The 13434-nt window shown below is 35.7% G+C and overlaps 1 protein-coding gene across 1 annotated transcript in view; it reads right to left on the bottom strand.

The window, feature by feature from the left end:
- Positions 1 to 13434, bottom strand: part of LOC150076555 (pre-piRNA 3'-exonuclease trimmer-like) — a 202122-nt gene that overhangs the window by 8229 nt on the left and 180459 nt on the right. The window contains exon 10 of the mRNA XM_090387381.1: positions 2067 to 2164. Within this exon, the coding sequence (XP_090243507.1) occupies positions 2067 to 2164 (98 nt within the window). The remainder of the gene's footprint in view (positions 1 to 2066; positions 2165 to 13434) is intronic.

Raw genomic sequence — 13434 nt, 5'->3', positions numbered from 1 at the left:
TTATATTTAACAACCAAAGCTGGAATGCTTAGTGAAGCTAAAAAGGGATAAGCAATTAAATTATATTGTGTAAGTCTATTTCTTTGAAATATAATTTTCTTTTTGTTCAAGAGATTGTGTTATTATAGTTATTCATTCAATAAAAGAGACAGTATTCTTTTATTTTGTAGTTAAAATTAAAAGAAATAGAACCTGTGGCATTAGACTCAGGTTACTGCTATGAATAAAGGGCTGGATGAGTGAGTGGGAAAAGACAGATGATTATCAATGGGTACTGCTCTTCTTCGACTGATAGTATTACTGGAACCTCCAAAGTCCATTGCTGGTCCATGTTGGGCCTATTGCTGTTTTCAATATTGATGAAGGCATATCAGCCAGTAATCCGGGTACACTACTGCAACAAGATCTACGCATAATCTTGCAGTAGGCAGATGAACTGAGAAGTACAAATTGAAGTTTAACACTGACAAATACAAAGTACTGCATATGGGCAGCAGTAATCCCAGATTAAAACACCAACTGTGTGGTACAACAATCAAGGTAATGGACAGTTGTAGGATAAATGTGCAGAAATTTGCTTTTGGCCAGAGGGTAGTTAAATGTAAGGAAGAATTAGGCAAAATTATTAGAGGGGATGGACAGGTCATGTGGAAAGTGGTTTTTTTTTTTTTTTTTTTTTCTTAAATGGATCACTTACCATTACTAATACTTATTAAAATGGCAAAATATAATCCTCGGAGTCATAATCTGAACTTGTAGAATTAATGCAGCATAATGCAACTTCACTATCAAACAGAATCATAACCACAAACTCAACTCTCTTCCAGTGTGTGCTTGACAGAAGTTTCACCTTAAATATTAAGTATAAAAATCACTTGCAACATAATCAATGAGTTCCAGTGAATGTGGTGAGATGACATTCTTTTTCTGGTAAAAATAAGTAAAAGCAGGATAATCTTTGCAGAGACAGACTCAAATCTTTGTTCAGCATCATTTGACATGCCAACTTATTCAGTCATATCACATAATCACAAACAGTAGTGACTAAATATCTTCCCCTGTGCAAGTTATTAGTAACAGCATGTCCCATTTTTAATGGATGTTCAGGCACAAACCATAAAAATGGTTTCAATCTACTTTCTTCTTTCCTAAATGTGGTTCATAACATTTCAAAGATTTCTCCAAACTCCACCCTCACACAGAATTTTAAACATACATATTGTTGCTCTGTGCTAAACATTTTACCATGTGATGCAAGTATTAACAAAATACAGTACACAAAACAATATGTCACACAAGATTTGGGTAGATTAACATTACAGACCAATGTTTATCACAGATTAATAGGATTAAGAGTCAACTCAACAAAAAGTAAACAGGGTTAGTCATATGGAAAAATGAATCATGCAAAGTCAGATAAAGTGCCATAAACAATGTCCCAATATAACTTTATGTGAAGCATGGAGGGTATACAGAGAAGTTCATTACATATAGCAAAAGTTTAACATGTGATTAATCACTGATAGTTTTGAGTATATAATAAAAGAAGATTAAGAAGGGAGTAAGCAGCAGCCATTATCAATCTACCAGGATGGAAGCCTCATCAACAATTAATGTTGAGGGAAATGGACAATAATCTGCCACACTGGTCCAGTGCAGATTGGAAAATCAACCGTATTTAGCAGTCAGAGGCTCGAACCCCAGTCTACTCAAAGACCATGCACTACTGCACTCCCACTCCTGACTACTTGGCTTCAAAGGCACCAAAACAGGTTTAATCTGCAGTAAATCATTTATGGTACTAACAAATTACAAATGAATGAATCTTGACAGATATATTCATATCTGTCAAGATGCATTTTCATTTCCTCTGAAAATTATATGAATTAAACTGTCCCCACATAACTTATCCAGAAAAAAAAATCAAGTATTCATTATTTATATTTATGGAATTTCAAACCATTGTTAATTTAAAGGAATGTTTCATTTTCAGACTATTTAAATTTTTCCTATTGAAAATGACCATTAGCTCTCATAAAAAGGAATACAAATATTTCATGAAATACCTTTTTCTTTTGTAATCATCACTTCTTCTCCTTCTTTGGCTGTCAAAAGCCATAATGATATGAAAGACACCTGCTTCTGCAAGTAATCTTCAGCATCCCTATAAATTCAAAATTATATATAAAGCATTACTGCAATTTAATAATATTAAATGAAAACACATTTAATATGTTATTTGTTTTTTTTTTTTTTTTAGGAGCATTAGCAACTAAGGTCATATTGCTCCGGGATATGCGGTGGTCCCTGACCTTTCGGCATCTTCCATATTTGGTGGTGACGGGCTCGAACCCAGGTCTAATCAAGAAGCGTGTGCTACGCACTGCTGCTCCTTCCCACTTGGCTACGGAGGTGCCACACATTTAATATGTTAAAATCCCATACTGTCTAGAGTTGGCATGTCAAAACAATGTCTCACAAGATTTGGGTGGCACGGCCTGCAGGCTGCAAGTGCCCCTGAATTTACTGTTGGGACTCTGTATTTGTCAATTTTTACATGTAGGATAAGTTTCACCTAGGGCTTACAATACCGGTCAAAATCTTAATACAGGTATTTCGGTATTTTTAATTTACGAAACCAGGATACCAGTATTCCAAAAGCAAACGTTTTTCTCAATAAATTTTGATGACAATTAGGTACAATAAAATAAGAAAAAAAACAAGTGCTGTAATTACACAACTTCATGTTTTGAATAAACTTTTATTGCAACAATAAATATTCTGAAAAAAAATCATTAAAATACAGTTATTCCAAAAACAAAAAAATACATATTGTTACTGCAAAGTTTAGTTATGTTTAAGCACCCACACTACCTGTCCGAATAAAGTGAGCTCTTAAGAAACATAAGAAAGCAATAGTACAACCGTTTAAAATGGATCTAATTTTGTACATACAGTATTTGATTAGCGGCAGAAAATGCCCTTTCGAGTTCTATTCTGGTACTGTTGTACTGAGATAATCATAGATGATCTCAGTCCATATTTTCTAGGCTTTGAACTTTTTTAGCAAAAATAGTTAAGTATTTCATTAATTTCCGACTCAAGTTCATCTTTTAAAATCTCATTGGAGTCGGGCAATTTCTTATTCTGGAAAGAATTTGCAGAACACTGATATTCTGTTCCATGTTGGTCTTCCGTGGTTGAATTATGTTCATCATTTTCTGAAGGAGAAAGATGTTTTATTAAGCGAAGTATAATTTTCATTACGGTATCTTTACTGAGTCTGGGAGAAAACAAAGAATGGGGATAAGAAATACAGAAGAGAACAAAGAGTGCAGTTAAGGAATTCTTCACATATATAAATGCAAAGAACAGAAGGACAAATCAGACTGGCCCCTTATGCAATGGACATGGGATAGTATTAGATAACATAGCTGGATAAACTCAACAGTTATTCTGCATCAATATTTACATAAAAAAAACCCTTGTGTCAAAGAGATATTATGGAAGTGAAGTTGAAAAAAATGTAGTTAATGATGTTGAAATTTCAAATGATTATTTAATGAGAACTTTTGCGCGTACAGGCGAGTAAGGCTCCTGTAGTTGATGGCATATACCCTATAATCTTAAAGGAGGCGGCAAGTGAGTGCCTTGAACCATTAAGGCTAGTTATGAGAGCATCACTGGACTCAGGAGAGATTCCATTGGATTGGTGTAAATTGGAACGTAAAGACGGTTCTAGGAGTGTAACGGGAAATTACCAACCAACTAGTCTAACTTCTGTAGCAGGGACAATCATGGAGTCCCTGCTACAGAATTCAAGGGAATTCAGGATCATTTAGATGGAAATGGAATTCTGTAGGATATACAGCATGGTTTTGTAAAGGGAAAATCATGTTTAACAAATCTGGTTAGCCATTTTGACAGGTCACACATGAGTTGGATTTAGGGAATAATTTCAACATTGTTTACTTGGATTTCAGCAAAGTATTTGACTCAGTCCCACATGAGTGGTTACTTTATAAGCTGGAATTATAGGGAAAATCCTTAGATGAATAGCATGATGGCTTGAGGGCACCTGGCAGAGGGTTGTGATAAATGGTTATTCCTCAGATTGGGTTAATGTAAGAAGTGGGGTTCCCCAAGGATTAGTATTAGTAACGGCCGCATGGTGCAAGAAAGCCTATGGCTTATGCTGCACCAGCCAAAAAAAAAAAAAAAATCCGAACAAAACAATGATAAAAACAAAAAACTAAATAATAATAATTAATGAATAAAAAAATTAAATAAAAAGGAAATTAAACCTATCATCCTATGCGCTTCCCTTACCGAAAGTACCATCCAGATGACCTTTGAATTTCCCCAAACTGTCGGCCTCTACCACCCATGAAGGCAACTTATTCCAGTAATTTATAACTCGCTGGCTAAAATAAAACTTCCTGCAGTCCAATCTAAACATTTCCCCCCCATAACTTGAATCTATGTCCCCTAGTTCTAGCATCATTTATAATCTTGAAAATTTTGTCCTCATTCATTTTACTGATGCCTCTCAGAGCCTTAAATACCTCAATCAAATCTCCTCTAAGGTGTCTAGTTTCCAAACTCTGCAACCCACATATTCGAAGTCTTTCTTCATAAGGACGCCCTTTTGCCGCTCTCACCAGGCGAGTTACCCTTCTTTGCACCCTTTCAAGAAGCTCGATGTCTTTCTTTAGGTGCGGTCTCCATACTTGAACACAGTATTCCAAGTGTGGTCTAACATAAGCCTTATATAATGGGATTATCACGTCCCTATCTCTACTTGGAAAAGTTCGATAGATCATAAATAGGACACCATGGGACTTCCTTGCAACCTGTTTACAATGCTCAGAGAATTTCATGTCTGACCGTATCATAACACTCAAGTCCCTTTCCTCCAGTACTGGGTTTAGTTGAACTCCACCAAGTGAATAAGTTACAGTGGATTCCAGTTATTTGGGCCACCGGTTAATCGGGGCAGCCATTTATTTGGGGCAAATCTTAAAAAACAAAAACCAATCGAGAAAATAGCCAGGGTTTACTTTGTTTAATTGGGACAAAATGCCGTTTAATCGGGGCAGGAGACCTCAGCACTGGAGATTACCCTACGATTGTCTCCGACCGTACCACGTAGTTCGGTCGGATTTCTGGAGGTCACGACCATAAAACAATAAAAACAATTAGCAGTCACCTGTTTATTGAGCTTTTCTGTTGGTGCAACAAACGGACAGTAAACTCGATCTTATTGAATTTGCGGTAATACCGACAGCTGGAATTCTGTGGGTTATTATGGTAAAATGTGTTTACACTTCCATGGAATCTTCAATCATATAAAAAAAATTATTTTCAGAATCTTCTCTTCATTCCTATTTTTAAAGCTTCCTAATTTGTTACTCCGTTCTCACTTGTGCGTGTTGTGTTACTTGCAATTTATGTGTGCCCTGTTCTTTGTTATTGATTGCTTATCTTTTTACTGTTTTAAATTTCAGCCCCCACCAACAAATGTCAGTGAACAGAAGTGTCAACTAGTTTAGTTAGTATGTACATATTACAGTACATATTAATTATTCCGATCATCATGTATATTCTTCCGATTTGCACGTATCATTTAATTTTTTAATTGGTAAGGTAATAAAGGGTAAATTTGTGCTTAATATATCTTTACTTTTATAGCCTGTGGATAATATTCCTCCTATTTTCGCTAATTAGAATCGCTGTTTAATAGAATTAAAATTCAATTCACAAACGTGATCACAATGACCGGCGCTTACTGCACATCGTATAGTGAATGGTACTTGACTATGGTGAGTTCGTCGTAACGTGATTTGATTGTATAGTGAACTAATTGTAAAGGGGGGGGGGGGTAAATTGTATTTTTAGCTACTTACGTGAAACTTCGGATAATTGGGGCAGCCGCTTAATCGGGCCAAAATGCACTAGTCCCGATGTGTCCCAAATAACCGGAATCGACTGTATTTTGGGATTACTGTTTCCCAGGTGTAATACCTTACACTTTGTTGGATTAAAGCACAGCTGCCATTTTTCTGTCCATTCTTGAAGTCTATCTAGGTCTCTCTGAAGAAGCTCAGCTTGACAGTGATCATTAACTACTCTACCAATTTTAACATCATCTGCAAATTTAGACATCACGCCCTCTATCCCTTCATCAATGTCGTTTATGAAAATTAAAAACAACAGTGGTCCTAATACTGATCCTTGGGGAACCCCATTTCTTACATCAACCCTCTGCCTCCTGCCCTGAAGCCATCCTTCTATCCATCTAAGGATTTTCCCAGTGATTCCAACCTGTTCCAGCTTATAAAGCAACTGCTCATGTGGGACTGAGTCAAAAGCTTTGCTGAAATCTAAATAAACAATGTCGAAATTATTCCCTAAATCCAGCTTGTGAGTGACCCTATCGAAATAGCGAACCAGATTTGTTAAACATGATTTTCCCTTTACAAAACCATGCTGAGTATCCTTGAGAATTTCAATTAGATCCAAATTGATCCTGATCCACCCTTGATCATTGACTCCATGATTTTCCCTACTACTGAAGTCAGACTGACAGGTCGATAATTTCCAACTTCACTTTTAGAGCCACCCTTATGTATGGGAGATACATTTTCACTTTTCCAATCCAAGGGAATCTCACCAGAGTCTAGTGATGCTCGCATAATTAGCCTCAATGGTTCAATGCACTCGCTTGCCGCCTCTCTTAAGATTATAGGGTATATTCCATCAACTCCAGGAGACTTACTGGTCTGTAGGCTCAAAAGTTTTTTCATTAAATAATCTTGCGAAATTTCAATATCATTAATTACATATTTTTTAACTTCGCTCCCACAATTTCCCATTGCCACAAAAGGCTTTTCATTTGTAAATATCGATGCAAAATAACTGTTGAGTTCATCTGCAACGGCAGCTGGTGTATTTATTACTATCCCCTTTCCCTTACGTAAAGGTCCGATCTGGTTTGTCCTGCTCTTCTTGGCATTTATATATGTGAAGAATTCTTTATCCCCCCTCTTTGCTCTGTTTGCTGGTGATTTCTCATAAACTGCCTTTGCATAATATTCCTCCCTGTCGAACCTTTTCTGTGGCTCTATTACACATCACCTTGTAGCTGTTATAGGCTTCAGTACTTTTTATTGCTCTGTAACCTTTCCATGCCACCTTTTTCTGCTCAAGTAATGCGGCAACTTCACTATTCATCCAACTTGGAACCCTTCTCGTGGAGTATTTTTTTAATGGTATATACGCATTCAAGGCATCTGTGATTAATGTTTTAAAAGCGTACCACAGTTCAATTGTATTCATTCTCAGCGCGATATCTACCCAGTTAATAGAGGCCATGTAGTACCTTAAGGCATTGTAATTTCCTTTTCTGAAATTAAAACCCATTCCTTTGCCTTTTACTTCTGCTACCTCTCTCGTCATCATCCACCGTAGAACTCCGTGATCACTTCCTGCTACTGGTTCCTCTACTGTCAGCCCTGTTATGTCAAAATTAGTATTGGGACCACTGTTGTTTTTGATTATCTTAAATGACATCTATGAAGGGATTGAGGGCATGAGGTCTAAACTTGCAGATGATGCAAAGATCAGTAGAGCAGTTAATGATCGCCGCCAAGCAGAGCATCTTCAGAGTGACCAAGATAGACTTCTGAGATGGTCAGAAAAGTGGCAGCTATGCTTTAATTCAGCAAAATGCAAGGTCTTACATTTTTATGTATTGGAAATATATAAAAATATATAAAAATATTCAATATATTCTTTCTGTAATGTTACACCAGTGTGGTGTTTGCATACTTGTGAACAAGCATGTAGCACATCAGCACACACACCACTAGTCTAGAAACTATCAGCTTTTGCTTATTAAACATATAGATTACCAAAAATCAAAGTACTTCTTACAAATACAGTCAGTTCTGCTATAATGTGCATTTTGGCAATGCGGCTGATATATAAGGGAACAATACAGGTATAACATGATTTTCATGTTGGCCTCATACGCAATTTCGTCTGTGAGTAACATCAGGTGAATGCAAAACCAGGCACCAAGCTGAACATAGCGACCTGCTGCGCAGCAATACATACAAGTTTATGAAGCTTAAAAAATGTCAAATGTGTGAGAGCTATATTCCCCATTTACTGTAGTTGTATTGGTTGGGGAGACACTGTTGTCATTCACTGTATTCACAAGATATTGTAGGTTGACTCATGTTTTCAGGAACTCATTTTTCAGTTTGAACAGAAATTTTGTGAGGAGTGATAGCATAAACAGAGGATACTTTTATGGAGGTTACTACCACAAAACAAAAAACAATTTGCAGTTCCTGGTTTATTGGGATTTTCTGTTAGTGCAATCTATTATAAATGGGTAATAAACTCGATCTTATTGCATTTGCGATAATACTGATAGCTAGAATTCTGTGGTTTTGTACTTTAATATGGTGAAATGTGTTTCCCTTTCCATGAAATCTTCAATCATATAAAAAAAGTAAATAAATTATCAGAATCTCCTCTTCATTCCTATTTTTTAAGCTTCCTATTTTGAATGCGTGAAATTGTTACTGCGTATCTCATTTGTGCAATTTGTGTGTGCTGTGTTCATCGTTATTGATTGCTCATCTATTTTATTGTTTTAAATTTTACAATCCAAAAAAAATTCCAGTGAAAAGAAATATTAATTAGTATGTATATATTACAGTGCTATATTTACTGTAATATTTATTTATTTATTAGAATTTAAGATGTTTAAACCTGTGTTAGTAATTTTATTGGGTTTCTAACGTTTTTTAGTGTTTTACTTACCACACTGAACACTTTTTTTTTCTTGAGTGCTCAGCCCCTATCCCTATTTTTCCCATAAGCCGTTGTTTTTAATGCACAAAATGCCTTAATGCAGAGATTTTTAGGAACACATGTACAGCATTATAGCAGAACTGACTGTAAGCTAAACAAACAAACAAATTTTTTACTTTACAAGATTTTTTAAATTTCCATAACCTAAGTTGTTCCCAATGCCCAACATTTAAAGCATTATATGAATATTTCTCATCAACTTTGGTTTAAAAATATTAATGTCTCATAAGATGCAATCTAGTCTGAACAATCTGATTGCATACTATAATGAAGTAACACAGAAAATGAATGCAAAAAATAATTCTGACACCATATATTCAGATTTCATAAAAGTTATTGATACTGTTCTGGCACCCAACTCAATTTTCTGCTTGTTAGATCCGATTCTCTCTGTGTGTATATAATAATAATTTTATTCTTTATATAGAGTACTAAATAAACATCAATTATAGATTACCACAAAATTAAAAAGATACTGTATACCTTTTTATAATGAAATAAATATATAAATTTTAAAAAATAATAAGTTTAAGTTACTTAAACCCAAATTACGTGGCACTCCTTGAATGTTGTTGCAGCACCCTGGTTGAAAACCACTGTATTAGTGGAGTCCCCCAAGATTCAGTACTGAGCACATTATTGATTTCAATATTTATTAATGATATTGATAAATGCATGCATAAGGATTAATGTACAAGTCTGCAAATGATACTAAGGTTGGTTGGGTGGTTAATGACAAAAAAGGATAGATTTTTCTAGATCTTGTTGCAGTGGCAACAAGATCTAGAAAAATTAGGCAGTGGCAACTGAAGTTCTTAGAATTAAAGACTGCTGTATAAATTGGAGCAGTGTGGCATTAGAGAGCAGAATTCTGTTACGGATAAAAGTACAGTTGAGAGAAAGAAGACACAATGGTTCTCAATAGGCACTGCTCCTCTTCTTTTCCTATTAAGTATGCTGCTTGTTGGTTTAGAATAGATCATCCTCCTCCCATCTAATTTTTGGCTTTTCTCTACTTCATTTGCAGAAGTCTCCAGTTCTTTACTATTTTTATATGCTTTACCCATTCTTTTTTTTTCTCTATTATATATTCATTCATTAATAGGTTGTATTTTACATTGTTTTCTGATTTCCTCATTTTCAACTTTGCTCTTAGTGTTTTATTATTTATTTTCCTTAGTGTTTTCATTTCTGTGGTTTCATTTAATTGTTTTACTTTTTGCTGTTGTATGACCTTGTTACATTGGCTTTTATCTGGACAACAGTGTTCTGCTGGGCTGGGCTTTAATATTCTGAATTACCTAAAATGCTTTGAACACAGCCTAAGTTCAACAAATGGTTTGGATGTTACTAAACCTTAATTAAAGCATGTCCCAGTACAAGCCAATGAACTTATGTGATTGTCTAGTGGTTTTATGATAGGACAATGATCTCTGTGCCCTAAAGATCTATTCAGCATCGTGGTAAATAGAACTTTGCAGCTTGGATCAGCATTGTGTTTTTCACTCCAAGACCCTATCTATTATAGTCAGAACTAGGAATGCCAAAAATTATTGTTCCTTTACTATAAATCTTGTGCTAAGGATAACGTGTGGTAAGAGAATGGGTCAGAGGCAAGGATACTTAAACAAAACATAATTTATTTGTTACTACATTCAAAAAAGATAATTAATAGATACAGGACAGAATGTCTTTTTCTCACACTAACATAAATAGAAATGATACCTTATATGTCTCTGGCTGGTGATATGGGTTTAGTGATATGTTTGTGATCTTCGTGTAGTCCTCCTGTGGTATCTTGCTCATACTCAAGTTTACAATCCTCATCTTACAAGAGACTATACAGGTATATATATATATATATACATACATACAGTACCTGTATGTATATATACCTGTATACTAAAACCTTATGTAACAATCTGGGTTTGTGTAATCATATTAACACTAATAGATCAACTAGGCATGTTAGACACTAATTTGTAAGCAATGTATCATGAAGCGTTACATCAGTAGATATGCTAATGAGGAGGGATGCTTAGGTACTATAAAAGAGAGTAAAAGCAAGTAAAACTTACCAATATAATTTCTGGTTCAACTGTATCTGGTGTGATGATTGTATCATTCTCGTCCTATTAAGACTTTCTGGAAGCTATAGCTGGGAGGTCTTTGGACAAGGAAACTTCAGAGTAACCACAGTTTTATCTTCTTTACTCTGAGGAATAGGGTTGAGGACCATGGAGATGGTCCTCAGATCCAGAAAAAACAAGACAAGGCGTGGCAATTGGCAAAAGAAGTGGCAATCTTGTCGAAACAGGGTTTCTCTAAGATTCTGGGCCAGTCTTCAATCAGTCTGGAACCTTTTCTGTACTCTTCAAAGCTCTCTACTTGAACCGACTTCTCACTGCACTGCTTCTCTGCTTTGTCCTCAACACCTGTCCTTTGTCTCACCTAGGAATAAATAGGTCCCCCCCTTTACACTTTTCATGCTCCCATTGGTCCGGAGCTCGTCTTAATGGGGGTACTAAATTTCCAAGGCTGATCTGGGGATCAAAGTACAGCAAAAAAAAAGGAGTTACATCAATGTGAAAATGAAACTCTTATTTGTTTGGGGTGAGAGTTCCTGAACTCGGAAATCTAATTCCTGCAAAAGTAACTACCAGACACAATCTACTCCGCAGTTATTAGATTCAGGTTACCCCTTAAAATCTGTTTTCAAGTGTCATAACTTCTTATCTGATGAAGATAATCAAGTACCTCTTTGTTATCTGCATTTTCCATCTCCCAAGCTGGTCAGAAACTGATCAAGTAACAGCATCTTGCTGTGCTGTGACCCAGCTAATAAAGGTCAAATTGCGACATAATTACTGACCTTATTTAATGTGATGCCAGAGAGATGTGCGCTCTAGTGGGGGAAAGAAGGAAAGGAACGCTGATAAGGTGGTGTTGTGTTTCGTACTCCCTATAGTACAGTAGAGGGAAAAAGTATAGGGATAGCTTGGCCTTTTAAGGCAGATATATGGTGGAAATTCCAATATTTCCATTCTCTTCATTGCCATCCCTAGAATTTCTGGCAGGGGCAAAAAGACAATGTCAGAAATTCTGAGAGTCTGCACTGGGTTCCGAAGCTTCTACAAAGGAGTAGCTTGGTGGTAAAACAAAAACATACCTCCTCTTACAAAATTAAGTAAACCTTAACTAGCGATAGATAGTAAACCTAAAGAAAACATATAATGTAAATTCTACACTTTTTTACATATGGTTCTGTTAAGTTGTTTTATTACCAGGTTCAAAAATCACATTCATATACTGCTGAACCACTCTGACAAGGATTATATTACTCATTTCAGTAACTTATTTAACAATGACCTTACCTGATGTACACCATCAGGCATACTTTTATACACATTATTCTTTTAAACATAATTATTAGCACTGTGCACACAAATATTTTGTTAATGTTCATAAAAGATGAATGTTCAATGTTTTTTTATTTTTTATTTTATTTTTTCATTGAAGGATGTGGGTCTTCTATTGTGAAGGTGTTCCTCGTGATCACTAAACGTCTGTGAAGTGGGATATGCCAATTTATTTTCTTGTTTCACTGTGAGAATATGAACTATCGTGATCACGACACTGCAAAAATTGTACTGTACTTTTGGTCTGATACTTGAAATGATGGTTAAGCACAGTGATTTGCATTTCCAAATTATTTAGGGTTGCGTTGTTTATTGTTGACGTATCTAAAGATTGTTGTAAGTCTTGTATTTGGTCTTGAATAGGCTTTAGGATATGTTTTAAACTATTATCCTGTTCATCACTAGCTTCATCCCTTGCCTGACTAGTATTTAGTATTAGTAATGGCCGCATGGTGCAAGAAAGCCTATGGCTTATGCTGCACCAGCCAAAAATAAAAAAAAAAATCCGAACAAAACAATGATAAAAAAAAATAATAATAAAATAAATAACTAAATAAAAAAAAAAAAAAAAGGAAATTAAACCTATCACCCTATGCACTTCCCTTACCCGAAAGTACTATCCAGATGACCTTTGAATTTCCCCAAACTGTCGGCCTCTACCACCCATGAAGGCAACTTTTCCAGTAATTTATAACTCGCTGGCTAAAATAAAACTTCCTGCAGTCCAATCTAAACATTTTCCCCCGTAACTTGAATTTATGTCCCCTAGTTCTAGCATCATTTATAATCTTGAAAATTTTGTCCTCATTCATTTTACTGATACCTCTCAGAGCCTTAAACACCTCAATCAAATCTCCTCTAAGGTGTCTAGTTTCCAAACTCTGCAACCCACATATTCGAAGTCTTTCTTCATAAGGACGCCCTTTAGCCAATCTCACCAGGCGAGTTACCCTTCTTTGCACCCTTTCAAGAAGCTCGATGTCTTTCTTTAGGTGCGATCTCCATACTTGAACACAGTATTCCAAGTGTGGTCTAACATAAGCCTTATATAATGGGATTATCACGTCCCCATCTCTACTTGCAAAAGTTCAATAGATCATCGATAGGACACCATGGGCCTTCCTTGCAA

This window comes from Mastigoproctus giganteus, chromosome 13, assembly GCF_048544385.1.
Source record: "Mastigoproctus giganteus isolate SK-2022 chromosome 13, ASM4854438v1, whole genome shotgun sequence".
Classification (NCBI taxonomy): Eukaryota; Metazoa; Arthropoda; class Arachnida; order Uropygi; family Thelyphonidae; genus Mastigoproctus; species Mastigoproctus giganteus.
The sequence above is the reverse complement of the archived record's forward strand: the minus strand, read 5'-3'. Positions and strand labels throughout refer to the sequence as shown.